The sequence below is a fragment of the Castor canadensis genome, chromosome 6 (assembly GCF_047511655.1).
Source record: "Castor canadensis chromosome 6, mCasCan1.hap1v2, whole genome shotgun sequence".
Taxonomy (NCBI): domain Eukaryota; kingdom Metazoa; phylum Chordata; class Mammalia; order Rodentia; family Castoridae; genus Castor; species Castor canadensis.
Window position 1 is genome coordinate 72683099 of NC_133391.1, and position 25418 is coordinate 72708516.

Sequence of the window (25418 nt, forward strand, 5' to 3'; positions counted from 1 at the left end):
CCAGCGTCCCTTCCTGTCCCTATTCTTACATCCTATATATATCCAAATTTCAGGGATCCATACATTAAATTTGGGCCACTCCAAGGAAGACCCGTGTGGCCTATGTGCAAGATAACAGCAATTAGTGAAGCCATTTTCCAGAGATCTTGGTATAACTAAGAGCCATGCTGTTCTCAAGGTCACCTCCAACTGGGGTTCCCTTCTCCACTTCTGCTCCTATAAACTTCAATGGCACCATGTAGTTCTCTACTGGTGCATGTTGTGTCTTTTCCTTCTGTGTTTGTGGTTGTACTCTTGCCACTTTGTTCCACAATCCTTGCCCCACGTGACAGCCAGAAGTGTCTTTAAATGTGCTTGCATATCTGTATTAGTAGATATTTTTATATGACACCATTATATAAAATTTGTGCTAATTGTCATAAATTTATATAATTCATAGAAAACCATGTTACCTCTCTGTTTCAAAACCTTCTGCAGCTTTCCTTGGCACACAGGGTAAAAGCTAACACTTTGCCATAATCTGCCACCCCTTCCTTGCTCTTTCTTCCTCAACCCTGCTCCAACTCCATTGTCCCTCACTTCCTGGAACTTGTGAAAGTCTTTCCCCCTTCACGGTCCTCACTCAGACTACCTTCTCTACTGAGACTCTTCTTCATGTTTCAGAAGACCGGCCTTTCACATCCTAAAGTAAGAGAACACCACGCACTCCATCAGCCCTTCATTCCCTAGCTCATCTCTCTACTCTTTTCTCTCTTAACACTTCTTAGCCTGTCTTTGATTTTGTTTCTGTCTGTCTGTTTTATCAGTGTTGTGATGAAAGGGACTACGTTTGCTATATCCCAGAGTTTGGCACTATCCCAGCAGGGAATGGTTCGGCACATTGGAGGAATGATGGCTGTGCCTTGTTGCCCATCTTGCCTGCAACACAGCTCATTGTGGATCATGACAACAGCAGCTAAGAGTGATCAAGTGTGACCTGTGCTCCGGGCACCTCATGTGAATGAATTCACTAATTAAATCTCATGAAAATCCTCTGATGTTTGTACTATTAGTAAGTAGCCCCATTTTTCAGATGGGAAAACTGAGAAGTTACATCATTTTAAATATCTGACAGGTAAATAATTTGCTCAGGACCATGCAGTTAGAAAATGGCAGAGCCAGGATTTAAACACGTGCATCTCTTGGAGGCCCCACAGTTTCCTTCTAATCCTCCTGCCCTGGTGTAGCAAAGACTCAATATGCCCTCAAGCTCCTAAAAAGAAACTTGGAACACACGCACGCTGCAGCGTGGGGAAATTATTAAGCGTCACACCTTGGGGAGCACTGGGGAGCAGCAGTATTTTGTCTTCGTGTGTCCTGTGTCCACATGCAAGGAAAACCAGTGATAACTGCATGTACCTGGACTGAAACATTGTCCTTCATCAGAAAGGATAATTAAGAGCCTCTCTGCCCATTAAATGAGGTGATGAATGCTACCACACTTTGTAAAGTGTAAAATGTCTTAGAAATGTTAGTCGGAGCTTCCCTAGGGCAATAGCTGATGTGACGAAACTGCAGGTTCAGAACCTTTTCAGAAGTGCTAAATCTACCCAGTAGTCAGGACAGGAAATGCCTCCAGTTTGTTCCCTCCTGTCTTCCTGAAAACAAAGCAGAAATCTACTCTTACTGGTTTCCAAAATCCAGGGTCAGAGATATGTAAATTTAGGTATGCAGAATGCTTTTAAATGATACATGAAAGGGATTTTTGAAATGAATGTGCTGTGACTGAATTTCTGGTCAGTCACCCGGGAGGCATAGCAGCTAAGCTCTGGACCCAGTCCCGCTGCAAATGTATAAGCATTGGTGCCTGCAGCCAGTCTAGCCTCTGACAGGGATCAGGGTCCTTGCTCACTGCCATTAAACCATGCAGCCCCTCAGGCTCAAAGTTGAAAACAAATTACCACAAGCCTAAAAGAAATCCATTATAAAGTTACTTTTTAAATCCCTTTTTCCATAATCTTACCAGATGACAAAGCCCCTCTTTGAGTCTAAACTACCTGATAAAAACAATGCATTAATATATAACTTGGATTTTTTTAGTAGAGGTGTCCTGGTCACTTTCAGAAGAATTTGGATACTCACTGAGAATGAGAATATTGCCAGTTGGCATTGTGCAAACAAAGATCTCTTTGACCTGCTTCAACAACAGATAAGAAACATGGATAAAAAATAATCATTTATTGAATGTGGCTTGTGCAAAGGTGATTTTTTAAGAGTCGCTGACACGAGTTGGCTTTCTTAAGCAGGTTGGAGAGTACCACTGATAACCTTGTTTATTATTAAATGTGTTTGCTGAGCAAACATGTTTTTTTCCTGGAGATGATCAAAGGTAAGCCTCAACTTTCTCTGACTTACCATGAAATTCTAAAGTTGTGGAATTTTATATTGTGTCTCCTTCCTTTTAATGTTTTCTGTGATTAGCTCAATAATGCGTGCTTAAAGTCTCATACACCAAAAATAGAAACAGACCAAGTGAAGCTATTTTCATCCCTGCCCTCCAGTCACCTTCTTCTCACAGGTGACCTCAGCATGTCTCTTTCCATCCTCTCTATACACATGTGTCTTTGTGTTTGTGTGTATGTTTAAATTATGTTTCTGTGGACAATTTCTGCCACAAACCTTAGTGTCTTGAAATAACAAACATTTATCATCACACACATCTTCTGAGAGTGTGGAATCCAAGAGTGACTAAGCCCAAGTGATTCTGGTCCAGGGACTTCAGGGAGTTGACTTGGGACGGAAGCCAAGACTGCAATGATTTGTGCTTCCAGGAAGGCTCACCTTCCTGGCTGGAGTCTTCAGTCCTGTCTGGCTGTTGGAGGAGGCTGCCACACAGGCCTCTCCACAGGGCAACGCCAATATTCTTGGCAATATTCTCTCCTCTAGAATGAAGGATGAGTGATCAAGAAGGAAGCCATGATGTCTTTCTATGACTTAGTCTTAGAAGTGGCACATTGTCGTTTCTGCTAAGCTTGGACCACATTTGTAGGTAGATAAAACGAGCTCCATCTCCTAAAAGGAATATCAAAGAATTTCTGGACCTATTTTTAAGTGACCACATATGACATACTGTACATGTGATTTTGCACTTCATTTTTTCACTTAATAATCTATCTTAGCTTTTTATGAGGATGCAGATAGACCAGCCTCATTCTTTTTAACTGCTATTTACTATTCCTCTGTCTAATCATTCCCCTCCCAATAAATATACTTTGAGTTTGCGCTCAGATTTTCACTCTTGCTGGTGCCTCTTTAGCACACCAGGATTTGGGGCAGGAGAGTGCCAATACTGGGGTTTGAACTCAGGGCTTCAAACTTGCTAGGCAAGTGTTCTACCACTTGAGCCATGCCTCCAGCCTTTTTTGTTCTGGTTATTTTAGAGAGAGGGCCTCACTTTTTCCCAGGCCAACCTGGACTGTGATCTTCCTATTTTGCACTTCCTGCTGTCGCTGGGATGACACGTGCAGCCCAGTTTTTTTCTGTTGAGATAGGGTCTCACAGACATGTTTTTGGCTGGGCTGGCCTGGAACCATGATCCTCCCAAGCTCAGCCTTCTGCATAGCTTGAGATGAGAGGTATACACTACAGTGTCCATCTGTTGGTTGAGATGGGATCTCACCAACTTCATGTTCATGATGGCCTTGAACCAGGATCCTCCCGGACTCAGCCTACCAAATGACTAGGATTATAGTTGTGAGCACCGGTGCCTAGCTCATGGCCTTTTTTTGTTTTAGTTATTTTTCAGGTACAAATCTCACAAGTTTTTGCCCAGGGCCAGCCTATGCCTCCTGCATAGCTGGGATGACAGGTGTGCACTACCACTTCCCAGCTTATTAACTGAGATGGGATGTTGCTAGTATTTTGCCCAAGCTGACCTTAAGCCATGATCCTCTTGATCTCTGCCTCCTGAGCATCTGGGATTAAAGATGTATGCCACCACACATGGCCTAAGTGCCAGGATTTCTCCAGCAAAAATACGTTGAAGTGAAATTGCTGAGTTGAAGGGTCTGTTTAGCATAATAGTTACTGCTCAATTGTCCTCCACAATAGCTGTTCTAACTTCCAATCATGTAATCACCCCTCACTTGACACTCGAGAGACTTGTGGCAGTACCCCATTAAGCAAAATATCTTGGGAACCTGTAGATTATTTTGGCTCTTTCAAGGCTGAGGCTTGAGAATGATCCCATCTAACACTCTGCTGATGATTACAGCCTCTCTCCTACAACTCTGCCTGACTTAAGCAAAATCCAGGAGCTCATCCCTCAGGAGACAGGGCGGCTCAACTGCTGTTTACAAAGGACTTGGAGGTTCTCAGGTACAAGGTGCCCCTGGAGAATCAGGTTGATTAGTGTTAATTCGAAACCACTTCCTCTATCATAGCTGCAGCCAAGAGGTCACATGCACAAATGAAGCTTGCAGATTTTGACTCAAAAGAAAGTGCCATTTTAGTAGCAGCTATTCCTGCCCAGTGACTTTGCCTTCTACTGCAAGTACTACTGATGCATAAAATCACCAAATCCTCAGGCCCTCCCACTTTGTGATTTATCTTTAATTTAAAACCAAGGATCCAACTGACTTCCTTCCATTCAAGCTGCCACGTGTCCTAGGCTGGCAAGAATTCTCCCCCCATAATATCAATAATTAATAGCAGCTACCAATCCTGAGACAGCTGAACCTCACAGACAGCTCTGGCCTGGTTTACCGCTTTGCGTTTACTGTGCCCATCTCTGGTAAGAATGGTTGGTCAGATCCAAAATGGTGTCTCATTGAGACAACCATTCTTCAGTCAATATGTATTTATTGAGGTCCTGCTATATGTAAGGTACTGTGCTGTTTGGCCCATGGTGGGGGAGAGTATCAACATGACTCCTACTCTCAAGAATTAGAGATCACTGATAATTATTACTAGGTATGTAATACTGCTTTGTGTACCAGACACTGTGCTAAGCATTTAACAGACAGTCAGCTTCCTATTCTCACAACAGTTCTGTCGAGTAGGGAATGCTCCCATTTCACAAATGTGCCATGAAAAATGTAAAACCCTAGTTTTTACTTATCTACATCCAAATGTTTAACCCAGCTGAGCCTCAGTGCATGGGAATTCTGGACTACTTCACCTTATGCCAAAGTGAGATGTGTCTCCGCTTGTAAGAAACTCCATGGAAATTGAAGCATACACCTTTCTTTATGGGTCTCAGATCAGAGAGCTTTGCCTTTTCTCCTCCCACAGAGGCTACCCACATCCCTGCTCTAACAGCTCAGCACACCTCTCCTTAGGAATGCCTAGCACAGGAAAGTCAATGCTGGTGAGATTATTTACTGTGCCTCCATCAGGGGCTGCCAGCTCTGCCCCCAGCTGTAGATGGTAACTTTGCTGCTCACTTGTCTTTTCCAAGGGCCTGGTACAGTGCCTGCCACAGATAATATTAGTCAGTCCATTAACTGATTGCTCTGAAAAAAACACCACCACCAAAACTTGGAAATTTGTTTAGCTTGTCTTGCACTTTGTAAACCTCATTCAACAAATATTTATTGATCATATCCTAAGACCCAGGCACAAAATTAGCTACTAGAGATATAGCAATAAACTAAGCAGACATGGTTTGTGACCTCCTGGGACAATCCAGATGATAAGTCAATACAGTTAGTCCAATAAAGTGAGTAAGGTGATTTCAGATATTTGTCAGTCCTGGGAGGTCAGTGGGGAGAGAAGCTGAGTGTGGCTGGTAGGTGGTCAGGGGAAATCTCTCCAAATGTGAGACATTGAACTGAGGCCTGGAACGTGACAGAGAGCCACCATTGTGAAGTTAGATACACAGCTTAATCTCATCTCAGTACATTTGTCGGTTACTCAGGGCACAACCCTTGGATTCTTCCTGGACTCCCTCCCACAGTCCAAGGGCAACACTGCTACGTCCACCTTCAGAGTTTCTCCCCAACCCCACTGCTACCACACTAGTCCAAGCCACCTCCACCTCTCAATGAGACTATTTAATAATTTCCTAACCGTCTCTGTAAGTCAAGTCACGTCACCGCCCTGCTCAGAGTCCCTCACGGGTCTCCTTACAACGAGGGTAAAATCTACAAGGCCTGCAGGACTCAGTTCCTGGCCTCTCCTCCCTCCATCCATCACTGTCCTGCCCTAGCACCTATGCCTTCTTGCTACTCCACAAATAAGCTAAACATGCTTGCACCTCAGGCTTTTACATTGGTGGTTCTGTCCTAGAAAGCTCTTTTCCACAAGCATTTTTGGTTCCATCACTTCACTGGAATTCTGCTCATGTTAATCAGTAGCCTTCCTTGACACCCACTGGCCATGGCAATCACCACTATCTCCTGTGCTTTAATCCTGCCTAACATTTCCTCACACAACTCATTGCCCTAGGTGTAATGTTATGTATGTGTGGCTGTCTTCCTCAGTAAAGTGTAAGCTTCGTGAGAAATGGAAGGGAGTCTGCTGTGTTCATTATCATATTCCCGGCACTTGGCCTTTAATCAATATTTTCTGAATGAATAGATAGATGAGTGAATAAATAAATGATGAAATGCAAAGGTCTTGAGTCTTGAGACATTGGAAAGACAGAAAGAAGGCCAGGGCATGGGGAAAGAGAAGAGGAGGCAGGCAGGGGTCAGACCACACAGGGACATGGAAGTGATTATAAGGAGCTCAGGTTTTATTCTGAGAATATCAGGAAACTGTCCTCCTCTGGAGAGCTTTTGGTTTATAGTTTCCACTAACAGGTGGCACAACCCTTGGAGAAATAAGGAGCTATGTGACCTGTTCCACTGTATTCTGTGATGCCCAGAAATAGAGCTTTGTGCTGTTCTGTGATCCTATCAATGTTTGCTTCAGATTCTATGGTTAAATAGCACATGCAGAATCATCAACTGAGTTAACCTTCCCCAGAGAATCTCATGCAACAATTTCGATTCCCTGGAAAGTATCTGTCTCTCTTTCCTACTGTGCTTGCAGCTAGGCTCAAAGTGGTAGAAACTTGGAGTCTCTGTATAAATCCATTTCCCCAAGGAGCCATCCCTGACCTCCAGAGCAGAGGTAAGGGTCCCCCTGTGTGCTCCTGTGGCTCCCGCTGCTAGGAGAGCTGGAGGCACTGCTTTGTGGTATCTGTCTGTTGTTCTAGCTACAGGGTGAGTTGCTTGAGGCTGGGGACCTTCTCTTGCTGCCTCCTCTAATTCAGAGACCACAGAGAAGTGCTAATAGTCATCTGGATCCAGCCTACCAAGGAGTGCTTTTTGGCCTGTTTTGTTTTTGTGCTGATTCAAAGTAGCTGGAAACATTTTTTAATGACTTTCTGGCTTCTGTTGAGAATTTATCAGCCATAGTAGTGTTGTGCCTGTGCTCTTAAGGAGAGGAACTGAGCAGCAGCCTGTTCACAGGGGGCATGGCTTCTGTAGCAGGCTGCAATCCCCACCATTTTCTATTACATTCCTCAGGTTGAGATCAAGGGCTCTTTGTCATTTCCTTAGAGAAATATATTCTACATCCAGTAGGCTACCAAAAGAAGGCTGCATATTCTCAAGCCTGGTACGTGGGACCCTTCATGGGCAATTGAATTTGTGATCTGTTTCTAAAATAAATAAGCATTATTTGACAACTTAAAGCATAGGACTTGACGGCTCAGCATATCAAAGATGTAAACACTTCCTAAATTTAATGCAATTTTTACTCAAAAATCCCAATAAGACTTTTTTTATAGGTACAGAACAGGTTATTTTAAAATGCATATGCAAAGTTAAAGGAATGAAAATAGCTAAAACAGTTTTTTTAAAGAATAATAGAGCAGAATAAGTCTAGCTGATCTCAGGCTTTATTATATTGCTACTGTAAATAAGACTGTGTATCATAACAGAGGGATAGAGGCACAGATTAACAGAACAGAATAAAGAACCCAGAAGCAGACCCACAAAACTGACTTTTTACAAAGGTACAAGAGCAAGTCACTGGAGGAAGGCAGTCTTTTCACCAAATGATGCTAGACCCACTGGACTTCTGTAGGCCAAACTTAGCCTCAATCTCAGGTACACTTTAAACAAAAATGGATTACAGACTTGTATGTAAAATGTAAGGCTAAAGTCATAAAACTTTTATAAAAAGACCAAAGTTTTCAGGATCTAGGCTAGGCAAAGAGCTCTTACCTTTGACACCAAATGCACAGCCCATAAATCGAACCTCATCACAAAGAAAAGCATTTGTTCAGCAAAATGCCCAATTGAAGGGATGAAATGACAAGCTACAACCTGGGAGAAAATATTTCAAACCGCATAATAGACAAAAATTTGTGTCTGGATATACAAAGAATTCTCAAAACTCAGCATTAAAAAATAATCCAATTAGAAAGTGGGCAAAAGACGTGAAACATTTCCTCAAGGATAGTAAACAGATGAAAAATACGCACCTCCCAGTATGTTTAACACCACTAGCCATTGGAGGAATGCAAATTAAAACCACAATGAAATATCACAATGACTAAAATAAAAATGGTAACAACATCAAATGCCAGGAGAAACTCCGTCACTCACATATTGCTGGCGGAAATGTCCAACACACCGCTATTCTGGAAAACACTTTGACAGTGTGTTTGTTTTGGGGAGTTTTTTGGCTTTGGATTTTTGGGGGACAGTTGGTTTTTTTTGTTTGGGGAGGTGTTTGTTTTTTCTCAATAATAAGGATTGGACTGAGTGCTAGGCAAACACTCTACCACTTGAGTGATGTTCCCAATCTGAATTTGTAGTTTCTTTTGAAAAATTGTGTGACCAAGAATTGCACTCCTGAACAATTATCTTAGAAGAAGTAAAAACTTATGCTCATGCCAAAAATTACATACAAACTTGTACAGAATTCTTATAGCAAGATTTTTCATCATTGCCCAAACTGTAACCACTGTAAAGGTCCTTACATGGGTAAATAACTAAACAGACTATACTATGTCCACACCACGTCATAGTACTCAGCAATAAAAAGGAGTAAGCCATTTATGCCCATAGTGGTCTGGATGAATCTCCAAAAAAATATGAATGACAGAAAAACAGTTTCTAGAGCTCTTGTACTATAAGACGTACCTCTCCTTAACTTCTGGCAACGACAATTCTGCCATTTCTAAAATGTTCTTGAAGTTACAGTTATAGAAATGGAGATGTGCTTAGCAGTTGCCAGGGGTGGAGGAAAGAGTGGGGGCTGAAGGGATGTAGATATTGCTGTGGAGGACAGAAGAAGAGATCCTTGTAGTGATGGAAATGTTCTAGATCTTAACTGAGACAACGCCAGTACTGGCTGTGATATACTCCTAAAAGTTTTGCAAGATGCTACACCAATAGGGAAAGCTAGGTGAAGGGTACATAGTAATTCTCACAACTGCATGTGGACCTATGATTATCCCATAATTAAAACTTAATTTAAATTCTCAAGTTTGCCTCTTTACTCTGCCACTTACTACCTGGACAGTGGGTTAGCCTCGCCGAGCCTCTATTTCCTCATCTGAAAAAAGGACATCTGAAAGTCTCATGGTCACATTGCTTTGGAGCGTAAACAAGACCATGCAGTTATAATGCGTACAAGCTGGGCTGAACTCAGTCCCTGGGAACTTCATTTCCTGCTGCCCTTGTAGCAAGTAGAGAATCCACAGGCAGCGTCATCCCTGGAACACCACTGGGCAAACCAGGGCTGTACACAACGGGGGTTCTAAGCTATCTCTGATCATAGCATGCATAAGATTGCAACCACCTTTTCACATTGCTTCTGGGTCAAAAGAAATTAATAACGATGTTGTTTATTAAGTTGATAGGTCCAAACTATTTAATAAAATTGTGTACCTAACCATTCAGTAATTTTTTGAAAAATAATACACATAAAATTGTTGAAATAATGTATTAACTTGATTTTTAACTATAATTACTCAAAATGAAACATGTGCCCCTGTTACTGTCACAGCTTCTTAAATCTTGGCGTTTAATTGGTTGCTGCCACCCTCGTTATGTGTTCCACATTGATTTGGATGCATACTTGTTTTCAGTTATATAGTGAGCCTACCTTATTTGTGGATTTATTACACATGGTTTTGACCAAGTGCAGCCAAAACAATAATAAATAGAAGTAAAAAAATAAAAAACAAAAATTTTAAATTCTTGTGCACAAATTATGCAATCAGTTGATGTAGAGAAGTTCTCAGTCAATCTGCACTATTGTCAGTTGTGTTTAAATCATTGTGGGAGCTGCTGTTTCACTGCCCTTATTTTTGTGAAAATAGACCTCCCCAAAGCAAATGGTACCCAAAAAGCAAGGTAAAAGTTAAGTGCTTCATTTAGATGGTAAAGTGAAATTTTGACATTTGATGCAAGATGGCCCGTCATTAGTGGAAGTTGGGCAGTGTCACGAGAAAAGTGAATGAAGTTTGTGCAGAACAGCACTGAACTCTAGGCATCCCAAGCATTCATGGTTTTCTTCCATCGTGGTCTCCTTGGAACCATTTACCCACAGACACCCACGTCTACTATATTAACTACTGGAAATCCAGCTTTGTGAAGATGCACTGTTATTAAAAGGGATGCCTCATTTAGTAGTTCTTATAGCATTGGGCGGATGTTGAATATCACTGTTTTCTTTTTCTTTTTTTTTGGTGTAGGAGATAAAACCCAGGGTACTGTTGCATTGTGCATGCTAGGTAAGCACTCTACCACTCCCTCAAAATTTAAAATACCCTGCAGCACCCCAATACCCTTGGTTGTCTTGGTGCATAGATTGGGAACTATAGGTATAATGGTTTATTCTGACCTTGTCCAGACAAAACAAAATAGATCCAGACCAAGGGCCAGTCTCTTGGGATCTTTCCAGCTGAAACGATCCACCTAATGGTGTATATGCCAATGTCCCCAGGGTGGTCTCACAGTCAAATAGACCATCTTTCGGGGACAAGAGCTGTTTCCTCTGACTCAGCGGTGACAGAGAAGATGACTGGGAGTGGGATACAGGACCTTTCAGTTTCTGGTATTTTACAGATCTTAAGCAATTTAGGAAGCACTTCTCAAATCAGATTCTACAATAAGCACCTAAATGGCAAGCCTATGATAAGTTCTGGGGTCTTGGAAATAAGTTGAGGTTGGCCCGAGCCCTTTGAATAATACTTTTTCCACAGATGACAGCAGCATGATGTAGAAAAGCCTTGGAGCCGAGAGCCCTCAGTGCAAATCATGCTCTGTCACTCAGGCTGGCTAGACTGCCTCCCTGAGCTTGAGTTTCCCATGGGCCTTAGACTCTCCAGAGTGCCCGAATCCACAGGATTAAGTGCAGAACCTTACGATTAGTTTGTCCCTCCTTTAAAATCACTGATTATCAGTTCAGGCTGCTTTGCCTGTGGGTGAGAAGAAACCCAATAACCAAATATATTCGTCATGCTTCTTAAAAGAGAGTCACATGGTGGGGAGGGATGACAGGGAGGAAAATATTCAAAGGACTTTGTAGTTTCATTGGGCATCTTAGGGGCAGACAGAGTTGTTTTGTTCCAAAAGCCTTGTTCTTCTCCTTTTGCAAGCTAGAGGATGAGTACTTTGAGAGCTAAATTGGTGTGCTCTTCCTCCTGTTCCTTTTTTTTTGCTACAATATATCACTTAAGAGAGATCAATTTTCTTGTCCCTGATTCTGGTTGTCACCAACTGACTGTTGTATACAATGATTGGGACATGTGACTCCCAGCCCAAAAGCTGTTTCAAAGTTAGTATGTCTTCACAGATGTGGTGTCATTCTGGGCACTGGTAATGCGTGTTGTTTAGTTTAGGTGGACCTGTTTGGGATCTCTCTCAGAGAAAGTGAGATAATATGAGAGACCATAAAGCAGCTGTTAATTTCCTTCCCAAAGTGAGGACGATTATGCATAGTGGTGAGAGCTGTTCTCTGGGTCCCCAACCTAATTGTCTTGATTAACATGCTGCATGGCCATCACAGGTGTAGCATATAATAGCTCTATAAGGTTCTCATAGCCAGGCCAATTAAAATCTGACATTGAGCCAAGAACTAACAGCGTGTGCATCATAGTGCCAGAAGTCAAAATGGTTCTCTAAATAATGGTTGCTTGGATTTCTGTGATAATTTATGGTTTTAAAGCAAATCCTTTACCTCATTTTCTCCTCTTGGAGAAGACAAGCAGTTTAGATAGGAAATCAAAGTTCAAAGCCATTCAGTGACTTATTTTGGGAGACCCTAATAATTGTGCCATGATAAAGTCCATAAGAGTTTTCTCTTGTCTATATGGCAATAACTAACATTGTCATTTAATGGCTTACCAAATGCTATCATGTTTATTAGATCTGTATAACTCTGTGAATCAGGTCTTTATTATCTCATTTATGAGCAAAGAGCTCAAAAGCTTGAAATATTGTTTGAAATCCTGCCTCTCAGTTTATTGTTGAGGGAGCTGTGGTTTGGTGAGGGTATAGCACTGACTCAATGCAGAAGACCACCAAGTGGAGAACTTGGATAGGAACCCAGCTCTGCTGGCTTTGGTCCAGTGTTTTTCACATCGTTCCATTCTCCACCTCTCCCTACCCATCTCCCCCAAGCACATTTCAGAGTTGTAGCCACATGAGGGAGGGCAAAGACAAAGAAGCCTCCTGTTGCCTCTGTACCCAGCTTTGAACAACTGAAGGATTTGAGTTAATGATTTATTTTCTCATAAAATCAGGAACGGATAGTTTATATTCTAAATGGAATATAAATTTGACCCTTGGTCTTGTAACCACCTGATCTCTATGCTGACCATGTGTGTTTGATACTGATACTTTTGTTGGTTTACAGGCCACCCACCAGAGGCCCAGCAATGCATTTAAAATGCCTCAATGGCTGTGAATGACCATGAAGCTACGTAGAGGGCACATGTCTTAGCAGGCAAGGCAGGCTCAGAAGGAGATAGACGGCCTGTCTAAAGGGAAAACAAGCTCTAAGCTATTCTCCATCAGAACCACAAACAATTGCTTGCAGTAAAATGTGTTGCTCTTTGTTGCTTAGAGATCAGGAATGAGGAGGAGCCCCTTTGGCTCTTCTGGTGATTTTTTTAGGTTAAGGCTGAGCCCCTGAGTACAAATGATTGCCTGGCTCATATCCCAGTACTGATGAACACACAGGATGGCTCCCTGGTGACACATGGGAGGGTAGGAGTGGAATTTCACATTTCTCACTGCTGGAAGGGCAGTGTTTTCCACCCATTGTTCATTCTGAAAGCCTATGAGTTCTCAGTAGAGGAGGAAAGAGAACGAATCTTGTGTTCCCCATGGTGTGCTGAAGCCTAAGGGCCAGCTTCCTTTAATCTAAAAACCAAAAAGGATAATTTTCTCAAGAGCAAATGGTTTCTATTGCTTCTTTGGCTGCAGAGATATACCCATGTCTTCTCTGTCACTGCATCCTGAAATCTGGGTACAGTTGAAGTGGCCAAGTTAACACAAATAACCCCCCTTATTAAAAAAAAAAAAAACAAATGGGCCAAAATGGAGGGTAGGAGCAAATGTAGGAACAGTATATGTCCTATTCCATTTTATTTCAGATTTTAAATTATTATTAAAAGGAAGAAGGAGCAGGTACCTACTTTCATTTATAAACCAGCATGTACATTTGCATATAGTTAATTTCTTGCCACTTTATAAAGTGATTTCTAGGCATGGTACAAGTAAATCTACACTTGGCTTAACTTAGTGCAGCTGAATTGATTTCTGCCTTCTAACCTGTGATTCTTTCTCAGTGGGGAAGAATCAATAAGGTCAGTTGGGCCCACTTTTGCATGTCGTCAGTCCTAGTTTTAATCTTGGCAATCCTGCCTGCAAATCACTCACTATGGAGGCAGATTGATTGGGTCCAGTACTTTCTCAGTGATTTTGTGACTGTCATATTTGGGGCACATTTTAACTTGTAATTTGGTTTAATGGTTCCTTCCCCTCTTGCCTTTGTAATTTAGTGCTGTTTGCTTCCTTGAACTGCAAAGGGAACTATTGGAAGGAAGCTTAGGGAAAATAAACTTGACAGGAAGTGGATTTTAAATAAGTTTTAAACAGAATCTGAAAGGCAATGAGTCTTTTAAAAAAAATTAAGCACAAAAGAACTTTAGTCCTGGAGAAATTTGAATTGCATTAGACTTTGCCAGGGGAAGTGGCTATAGTATTTAGTCTAGAGTGTAAAGCCACCTTACCTTTTTCTTCTCTTGAAAAGGGCATCTTCTGTGCATCACAGCTGGTGAGAATCCTGAGTATGATGCTTCCTTTAGCCTCAGGTAATACTTTTACAGATTTTTGGCAAAGTTACATATGAAGAAAATGTGTAAATACTGTATCATTACCCAAGCCCTTTCAGATCAGTATATGTTGAAAATCCTATGAATGTACTGTTGGTGATAAAAAGGCAAAGATTTCTTCCCATATACCCACCTAGCCATTTCCCACCTGTTAATAATTTATGCCACTCTTCAGACCAAAAGCCATTGTTAAAAATGATTAAATGATATAAACAAAGCACTGGTTCATGTTACTATGTTCATTTGCTAGGGCTACCATAGCAAAGTACAATGAACTGGGTGGCTTACAGAACAGAAATTTATTGTCCCATAGTTCAGGACAAAAGAAGTCCATAGTCAAGGTATCAGTAAGGTTGGTTCTTTCTGAAGACTGTGACAGAGAATGGATCTAGGCCCCTCTCCTAGCTTCTGTGGCTTACTGACACCCTTCGGCATTCCCTGGCTTATAGCTATTATCACCCCCACTTACACCTTCACGCTCAAATGGGGTTCTCCCTGTGTGCGCATCTCTTTGTCCTAATTTCTTGTTTTTATAAGGGCATTGGTCATATTGGATTGGACCCACCTTAATGACCTCCTCTTAAATAATTACTTCTGCAATGACCCTGTTTCCCATTTAAGTCCCATTCTGAGGTATTGGGGATAAGGGCTCCACCATCTAAGTTTGGGAGCACACATTCAACTCATGATAGTTACTATTATTCCTTACTAAGTTCCATCATTATTTAATTCATAGTTTTTATTGATTTTAATTTCATTTTAAGTCCATTCTCTATCTTGCACATGAATAATTTACAAAATAAAAAAATAAGGAATGAAGAAATCAGAATATCATTACATAGTGTGAATATCAAGTAGCACTGACTATAAACTTATTATACATGTCTGCAACGTCAAAATATTAATGATCCAGGTAAGGGGAACCAGGACATTTGGCCAGCCCAATTCAGTGAAGCAACAGAGCTAGTCACTAGTTACACTCGAAGCATCCAGAGTTTTGGCAATCTCTCAGCCTTAAGACTCTGATGTCCTCCCATACATCAAACAGGCAGGCAACAGCCTGCCCAGCCTTACCAGATGGCACAGAGTCCCCGTGCCGTTGGCATCATGCACATTTTAGATTTATTAAAAAGCCCATGAAGAAAGAAATACCCTTTGGAGCAATAAAGTCCCAAATCCAACAATTTCCTCCAGAATCAAAGCAAAATCCCCTTGGCTGTTGTTGAGATGGTTCGCCAGTAATTCTTCAGAATGGCTTCCTTCCGACACATACACAACATTTTCCTTTGTAAGACGTGAAGGTTTGATTCCTCCAGAGCCCATTACACAGACAGATTGGCCCTGGAGATAATTACAAGGAGATAGTCTAATGGGCTCGATTAAGGGAATCCTATTACCTTCATGAAGAATCACCAGTGAGGTGCATACAACAAGTTAGTCTCCTGTCACACACACACACACACACACACTAAAAAACAATTTCTTACCTAGAAACACAAACTGCATTTGGTCTACCTGCTTCTGTTTGGAAACTAGGCTGATACCAATCTGTCAAAAGTACAATTGTTGACCTAGAATATTTTTTACTCCACTGTTTCAAAAAGAAATTTAGGATAAAGAATTTAGGACAACATACAAGGGTGTGCCAAATATGACATGAGAGAATAAATTAAAAGGTAGGTGACCTAAAATCATGGACTCAGTATTGGAACCCGGCTTTCCAGCTCAGGCAAGAGTGTTAACTCTAACGAACCTGATATGGTCCCCAGAGCTCTGAGTATTGCTCACCATCTCCTGAGAGGTGGCCCTTGGGTGGTTGTGATTTTCCCTAGTTATTAATCTAGCCTACCTTACAGAGTGGTAAGAGAGAGGAAAATAGTTGCATGTCCAAGAGGAAATATGCTTTCTGCAAAGATATTGTGAGGGGTTTCATACTCCATGGGATTTGTATGGATATACAATGCTGTCAGCTCATAATTCATGCTGTCTCCTTTCTCCTACTACAAACACTTCCAACTTCAGATCATAAACACATTTTTGTGTTTTGTTTGGTTTATTGAGACAGGATCTTACTATATAGCCCAGTCTGGCTCAACCTTGTGAGCAACCTCCTACTTGCTACTTCCCAAGTGCTGGGATTACAAGCATGTACTACTTGGCAGAAGTACATTTTAAGTGTATAAAAATGTTGCAGATGACTGAAAAGTCAGTTTCCTAAAGTTGTGACATTGTGTCAAGCTCTGTTCCCATTCTCTTAAAGTCCAGGCACATACATACATGGAGAAGAAAGGTTGTCTGTTAGGTTTGAAACTTCCTTTGTCTTTATCAACCACATATTTTCCAAATCTCTGTGATGAGCAGAGGAATTTCTGGAGAGTTTTTTAAATGGCTGATTCCCTGGTCCTGTTTCTATGGAGTCTGATTCAGAACTTGGACAGGACCTAGGAATCTGCGTTTTATGTGTTCCTTTATTGAAGATGATGTGTGAAACATAATTTGAGAAGTACTGTTCCTTCCCATGATCTTCTTTACCTTAAAACACTAATTTTTGCATTATTTCCTTAAAATGGAATGTTCTTCTATACATGTTCCTTATGAAAAAAATCAGACAATATAAATAATGTCATAAGCATTTAAATGACTATCAAAAACTTTGTTTTCTATGTATGTTTGTACGTGATCTCATTTATGGATATTACTTTTAACTTGGCAGACCCAAATTTGTGGAAGAGAAAGAAAGGGTTTCATAAGAGCTTTTCCTTCAAGAGATAATAACGTCCCTTCCTTGAGTTGTATAACTCACAGGGCTCTTCATTTAGACTGGCCTCTTCCAATGGTGTCTTCAAAGCTCCTTACTTATCCTTGATGCCTCTCCTCCAAAGCTCCTTCCATCCACTCAGAACACTCTTCTTTAAGGACTGGGGAGCTATCAGTCATCTTCAAGATACTTTTTTCTGCAAACACCATTATGTTAGACAGTTTTATGTCACTGTGACAAATACTGGAGAGAAACAGTTTAAAAGGAGGAAAGATATCTGTATTAGCTTGCGGGTTCATAGGTTTCAATTCATGGTCAACTGGCTCCGTTGTTTCTGGGCCTGTGGTGAGGCAGAGCATCATGGTGGAAAGACATGGTAGAGAAGAATTATTCACTTCGTGGTAGCCAGGAGGCAGCGAGAGGAAGGAGGAAGGAAGGGGGCAGGAACAAGATTTACCCTTCAAAGGCACGTCCCCAACATCCTCAAGTTTTTACCACCTTCCAAAATAGCACCACCAGCTGGAGACCAAGCCTTCAACACACAAGCCTGTGGGAGATATTTCATATCCAAGCCACAGCAATCTTGCCCGTTCAATTTTTAACTACTTCTACTTCTCCTTCACTTGGGAAAGCTTAGATCCACATGTACCTGTTCATTTTTCTACATTTGATGTGAACTGGCATTTAATGCTTTACACCTGAAAAATCTTCTCTAGCTAGAGGGCTCCAAAACTGTGTTTCTTTTCCAAGGGCTCTCATTTATTCAGTCTTTGTAATCTTGGAGGTCTTGTACCCCTTGAAAATCTGATGAAAGCGATTATCCCTCACTCTTCAAAAATACTGCCCATATCTGTACCCAAATTTTTGCATGTAATTTCAGGAGGTCCAAGGATTCTAGGTAAGGACTCTCTGGTCCTACAGACTACCTCTACAGCCTCTACAGACTACCAAGATTCTCACATAAAAATAAGTATTGAAGGGCTGGGGATGTGACTCAAGTGATAGAGTACTTGCCTAGCAAATGCAAAGTGCTGAGTTCAAACCACAAAACTCACTCACACACACACACACACACTCTCTCTCTCTTTCTATATATATATATGAAGCATCAACTATTCAGCAGATACTGTATTTTTACACTGGGGATACAAAGACAAACATAGAAGTCCTTGTATTAAGGATCTCAGTATAGCATACAGACAGACAGAAAAACAGGACCATAGAATATGAGAAGCACCATAATAAAACATAGCAAGGGCTGCAATAATATGATCTTAAAACAGAATTCTGACTTCTCTCCCTAAATTCTTTTCTTCCCATCACCCATGAAGACTTTCATCCTGAGCCTCAAGCTCACATCCCCAATGCCATCTGGACATGTTTCCTTCCTTTGCCAGCCATGGTACCTCATGCTCCCATTATAATCAAGTCTCTCCTGGCTCCCGAACGCGCTGTACTCTGTGACTCTTCTTGTGAGTTAACCCCTCAATTTTGTATACTCCATTCTTCCATCTTCTGTGTTAGGCCAGAAGGATTTTCATTTGTCCTCTGACTCTAGACTTGAGGTCTTTCTCCAGGGAAATTCCCTTGATTTCTCGAATTTCCATTTAGATACATTTCCTGTCTATGTTACACAGCACTCTATGTTTATCCCTATCTTAGTTCCTATCATATGATATTACAGTTGCTACAATTCCTTCTTCATGTGCCTGTGTCCCTCACCACTGTGATATCCCTAAGAGCAGGACTATCACATTCGTAGTTCTAGTGATACCAGGTAACGACTAATAGTTGCTCCATAAAATTTGAATTAGTTATTAATAAACTTACTTTTAAAAGACATCAACATAATTCATCTAAGACTTTCTAGTACAAGCTAGATCAAGAACCCTCCTACTTCTGTAATCTCTGAGAAGTATGGACTATAATTAGAACACCATTTAGCCAAGTTTCTCATTGCCCATAAGAAGCCTCTTGATTACTTCATATGCAAAGAAGTAGAAACAAAGAAAGTCTAGCTAACTAAGAGATGTTCAACTTCAACTGTCATTTACTTAGCAATTTGCAAAATGCTTTGGGGAGTAAGGTGTATGTTTCCTCTTTCAAGAATCCTCTGTTGGGGACACAAGAGTTCTCCATATGAAATCCATATGGTATTTAATTTAATGCTAAATGATGTAGTGAAGATGATAACATAACATTTAAAGTCATTTACAATCCAGTCTTTCTGTTAATCTAAGGCTTTTCATAGACTTAAGAGTATTAAACACTCCATGGTAAGTCTTTCTCGCCTATTTTGACAATCTCCAAGGTTGAACACAGTCTCCAGGTCTGAATAGGTGTCTAGAAACAGTCAAAGAAGTTGTAGACATCAATAATTATAACATCCAGATGAGTTTACCATCTATATAATTCATTTGATTGGGCAAAGTCCTGTCTGCTTAGTAAGCATTGGAGAGGCTCTGTGCATCACCATTAGGGGATAAGGGAACCCTGCAAGAACTAAAATAGAGGGGAAACATAAATGGGATGGATGAAAGAGTACAAGCTTTAATGCTGGCATACCTAATGGTATGGCACAGCTCATAAAATCTAGTCAGGACAAGTTAATGAACACACACACACACAGTGCAGCTAAAGCTCACTGCCCATAGCTACTGAGCACTTAAAATATGGCTATTCCATTATCATTAGCAACACCACCAACAACAGGTGTTGGCGAGGATGTGGGAAAAAGGAACCCTCTTACACTGTTGGTGGGAATGTAAACTAGTACAACCACTCTGGAAAAAAATTTGGAGGCTACTTAAAAAGCTAGACATTGATCTACCATTTGATCCAGCAATACCACTCTTGGGGATATACCCAAAAGACTGTGACGCAGCTTACTCCAGAGGCACCTGCACACCCATGTTTATTGCGGCACTATTCACAATAGTCAAGTTATGGAAACAGCCAAGATGCCCCACCACTGACGAATGGATTAAGAAAATGTGGTATCTATACACAATGGAATTTTATGCAGCCATGAAGAAGAATGAAATGTTATCATTCGCTGGTAAATGGATGGAATTGGAGAACATCATTCTGAGTGAGGTTAGCCTGGCCCAAAAGACCAAAAATCGTATGTTCTCCCTCATATGTGGACATTAGATCAAGGGCAAACACAACAATGGGATTGGACTTTGAGCACATGATAAAAGCTTTAGCACACAAGGGAGGGGTGAGGATAGGTAAGACACCTAAAAAATTAGCTAGCATTTGTTGCCCTTAACGCAGAGAAACTAAAGCAGATACCTTAAAAGTAACTGAGGCCAATAGGAAAAGGGGACCAGGAACTAGAGAAAAGGTGAGATCAAAAAGAATTAACCTAGAAGGTAACACACACGCACAGGAAATTAATGTGAGTCAACTCCCTGTATAGCTATCCTTATCTCAACCAGCAAAAACACTTGTTCCTTCCTATTATTGCTTATACTCTCCCTACAACAAAATTAGAAATAAGGGCAAAATAGTTTCTGCTGGGTATTGAGGGGGTTGGGGGGAGAGGGAGGAGGTGGAGTGGGTGGTAAGGGAGGGGGTGGGGGCAGGGGGGAGAAATGACCCAAGCCTTGTATGCACATATGAATAATAAAAAAAAAATATGGCTATTCCAAATTGAGGTGTGCTGTGTGCATAAAATACATGCCAGGATTTAAAGATTTAGTATGAAAAAGTGTAGTAAAACTTAATTTTTAAATATTCATTACATGTTGAAATGAAACTTTTAATAAATTTGGTTAAATAAAATATATTATTAAATTAATTTATCTGTTTCTTTTTTAATGTTACTACTAAAAAACTTAAAATTATATATATGACTGACTTCCATTACTTCCCTTGGGCAGTGCCAGGCTAAAGAAGTTGTTGGTTCTAAAATGAACCAGTTGGAGATGTGAAACATGGCCCAAAGGCAATGCCTGAGCAGAAGGGAAAGCACAAAGCTTCAATCCTGCTTTCACCCCTTACGGTGGTGAATACCAGATTATGCCAGATCCAGAACATTCTAAATTCCCTCTCGTTCACACGTGACTTGTGAAATGTACCTAGGTACATATCTAGGACAGAAGATGGTACCAGTGGCCTGGCGGAAGGTGGAAGAGATGTCCACAGTTCTCATGATGCCTGCTGTGACTTCCTTCCTCATTTGGAAGCAGAAGGGTTGTAAACAGATGGGGTTTGGATGTCAGCATCATTCCTTCCTATATGATCTTGGGCAAGTTAGTCTCTCTTGAGCTTCAGTTTGTTTGTTTATAAAATGATGGTGATAGCAGTAACTATATTGTATATTGTTGTGAGGATTACAGGAATGAACGCATGTGAACTGTGTGGCACAGTGTAATACTCACTTGTGAGTTATTGTCACCATCACAGTTTGTTTTATGCAATGATTCTTCTAGAACGATGCCAGGCACATATGTGGTGTTTAATAAATATTTGTTGAAGGAGCAAAATAATTCATCATCATATCAAGCAACAGCCGATTATTAAAATTCCTGAAATTCCAGTGCTGTCAGGTAAGACCCTGAATCTTTCAGGCTTTCAGTGCTGTGTTTCTGAGTCCTGACAATGGCCATCTGATAACTAAGCTGTCTCTTGTTGTCACAAGTGTCCCTCAGCATCAACTCCACCCTCAGACCACTCCATAGCCAACCACAGCCACGTCCATGGGTTTATGGTCCCTAATTCCATTTTTCATTACACCCAACTGTGATCGTCTTCTTTTTCCCATCCAACTTAGTAGTATAAAACCTGCTCTGATTTAGAATCTCTTTTGGAGCTAATTGAACCTTACTGCATTCTATTAGCTCTTCATAGTTGGTTTAAACCCAACGGAGGCATCTGGGATTATTATGTAATAACTTGGGCTCATTTCTGGTCAGTATATACCATCCCTTTTCATTCTGCAAATCCCCTCAGGCTTCCCTTTCTGTTTACAAGGGGCGGGCAAAGGAGCTGGAAGGTTGCAGTGGGGGCGTTTGGTGGGAAGGGAATATTTGCTAAGAGTTATTATCGCACACTTATCAGTATTAAACTGGATTTCACATCTCATAGCCTAGGATTTAAATGATGTAAATCCTTCTTCATTTGGCAGCCTGGTTTTACCCATTATTTATTGCATTACCCAATTTATTTTCATCAGTACACTTGGAGGCCTGGCCTGTGGTGTCTTCAAAGCCAAGTGATTTATACAAATAATAAAAAGATGGAGGTTCCCAGCAATGGAATCCAAAGCACTTCCCCACTCGTCTCCCTCTCCTGCAGCTCAGTTCATCTTCTGCACATTAACCCTTGCCCCTTGCTGATTCTCCTGGGGAAAGTCACCCTCAGCTTCCTTCAGGGCTTAGGGAGGAAATGCCATGAGGAGGGAAAGGGTAAGGTAGTCAGATCCAAAATGGATGTCTGGTCTTTGTAAGAAGCACCATGCAGTTTCCATGAGTTAGCAGGAGTTCAGTTGTCATACCAGTTCTTTGAGGTGGGCATTGATTTTATCCCATTGGATAGCAGACAACACTGAGGCGTGTTGTATGACTCAGTCCTACTAGGACAGGCAGATTGGGAGAAAGAAGTGTGTGTGGTGTCTGGAGTGTCCAGGATAAGGGAGGTTACTGCTATCAAAAGTGTAACAGAGCAGTTTAGAATTTGAGCTTTGTAATCAAATAATCCTGGAAGTGAATTCCAGTTCTTTAGCCTTTTACTTATGGGACCATGAGCAATTCACTAGTCTGTACCTCACTTTCCTAATTTATTGAGTAGGAATAATAAAGAACATAAGTAATTGAAAGACCGTATGAGATATTATAAATAGGACACCTACATAATTCCTCCATTTGCTAAAGCCAGGTAATAAGAGTATCTAACTTATCTTACTTTCATAACAACCCTATGAGGAAATATAAGCAAAGCAGTTAAAAGAGTACCTAGAGGGCCTGAGGGTTTAACTCAGTGGTAGAGTGACTGCCTAGCATGTATGAGACCTAGAGTTCGATCGCCAGCACTGCAACAAATAAAACAGTACCTGGAATTATCAGTAAATGTTAGATATTTTTACTGCTATTACTCCTGTCACTACTAGTGTTACCTCCACTGCTATGACTAATAATCGTACATTATTAGTGCCATGATTCAATCTAAAATTCAATTCAGAAGATGAGTACCATCCAACCAGTATGTTTTAAAGACCCTGAAGAACTGGGTCTCTGACAAGCAGAATTCACTGATGGAAGTAATCACAGCCCTATACTCCTGAGTAAGTAGTGTGTGTGTGTGTGTGTGTGTGTGTGTGTGTGTGTGTACTTTCTTTGTCTCAAATCTACCCTGTCCCTTCTCAAACTGAATGCCAATTCTTGACTTTCTTGAAGGAAGTTTAACCTAAAACTAGTACAAGCTTAGAAGTAACAGCTCAGTTTCCTGTCATCTTTCTCTAATATCCAGAATTACTACTTGCTGAAAACATGCTTATGGACAGCTCTTATCCGTTTATTTAGAATGCCTGTTGAAGAGCTGCATGTGAGTTGCTGAATAGCGGGTACAGCATCTCTACTGGTTACATTTGTAAAAGAAGTAATACTAACAGCTCACAGTGGTACAGAAGTCCACCCTTGCCCTGAATTTTTTGCCTGTGTCGAGAACCAAGACATGCTGAGTACTTAAATGTGGAGTGAGTATATGTCAATAATTTATGAGCAGTGGATGGCATTGTTTTCAATGGAACTCTTCTTCGCTGAAACAGCATATACCAGAAGATGGGTTGTTTGAGAATCAGTTTACTCAGCTAACTGTGTGCTCATGAACAAGTTATTTAACCTCTCTAAGCCTGGGGTTCCCCAGCTATAAAGTGGGTATAGAAGTAGAGAAGTGTTCAATCTCCTAGTATTGTTTGTGGATTGAATGAAAGATTGCACTTAGAGTCTATAGCCCAGGTCCTGACCCAAAATGTTCAAGTTGTTGTCAGCTATTAGTATTTCTTCTTGAACTTTTTTCAATATTCCTAAATTTCCTGAATTTAGTACAGTTTGTTGTTTGATTTACTGGTGATTGTAGTGTGATAATAATGATAGTATTAATAGTGTTATCATTCATGGTAAGAATGACAAATTTTACCTTTATTGTTTTATGAAGACTTTTATACCCCTTCTGTTTCTGCAAGGCTGCTACTTATTCTTGATTTCAAGGCCATTGTCACTGTGCAATTCCAGATCATGCCTCCTTTCTATCTCTGTCCATCCTTCCTTTCCATCAACTGTCATTTGGTTTTCTCTTGCTCTGTGGGGAAATGATAGTTTCTGTGTGTTTGGAGCTGAAAGCCTGAGGCATCAGACAGAATATTATCATCCAGAAATGTCACAGCACTTGTACTGACAAGGACTTTGCAAACATTTTTGTGAGTATTTTTGTTACAAATCTTTTTCTCTTGTGGTCAAAAAAGTGTTACCAAAATTCTGGCTCTCACATTCCTCCTATGCTGAGTGGTTTACCTTTGACCTCTTGCCCTCGCTGAGAAACGGAATAAATGAAAGATGGTTTCAGCTGCCCATTCTCTCTTAGGGTAATGGATGAGTCAGCATCAGGGATTTGCCAGAAGGCCTGAGTCATAAATATCTCTGCAATCCATCAGCCATCTCCACAGAAGGTTGTTTCTGCCAGCAAATGGGAAAGAGTCCTTGGACCTTACCTTAATCATCAAGGCACTGGGAGATATTTATAGCTCTAACTTTGGATAAAAAAGAAAAGCTACAGTCAACAATATGGATAGAGAAATTAGTCTGACCCTGTTGTGAGAAGATAAACTTCTCATGGAGGAAAATCAAGAACATTTCAGCGGACATACTTACTCTGCCCCCAAATTCTTTCCAGCCATATGTTACTGTCCTTTTTTCCTCTCTTCTCCTGTCCTCTTCCCTCCCTCCCATCTTCTCTCCTTTCTTCTCCCCTGCCTTCTCTTCTCTCTCTCTCTCTCTCTCTCTCTCTCTCTGTCACACATACACACACACACATTTAGGAAGCACTTACCAGATGCCAGGCACTGTGCCAGCTCCTTTATTCACCCGATCTCATTTCCTCCTCACCCTACCCTATGAAAGAGGAGAGATTTTCTATGATCTGACAGTCAACAGGTAGCAGACTGTGCTTTGACCCCCAAATCCATCTGACTTTAGACCTGAGCTCTTAGTTACTCAGTTAAACTCTGGGAAGGAAAGGGAAGTGAAGAAAGAGAAGAATGCAGTTTGGCTTGGAGCTATGTAAGGTGCTAATGATTTAGTAGTGAATATGGCACAGTGTAGTTAAGGTCTC

The 25418-nt window shown here is 41.0% G+C and overlaps 1 protein-coding gene across 9 annotated transcripts in view; it reads left to right on the forward strand.

Annotated features, from left to right (window-relative positions):
- Ppp2r2b (protein phosphatase 2 regulatory subunit Bbeta) overlaps positions 1-25418 on the forward strand; it is a 425683-nt gene that overhangs the window by 277533 nt on the left and 122732 nt on the right. The window contains exon 1 of one of the 9 annotated variants that reach the window (XM_074076723.1): positions 14269-14305. The exons of the other annotated variants lie outside the window; for them this stretch is intronic. Within the exon in view, the coding sequence (XP_073932824.1) occupies positions 14284-14305 (22 nt within the window). The 5' untranslated portion in view covers positions 14269-14283. Of the gene's footprint in view, positions 1-14268; positions 14306-25418 lie in introns of those variants that run through there. 9 annotated transcript variants of the gene reach the window in all.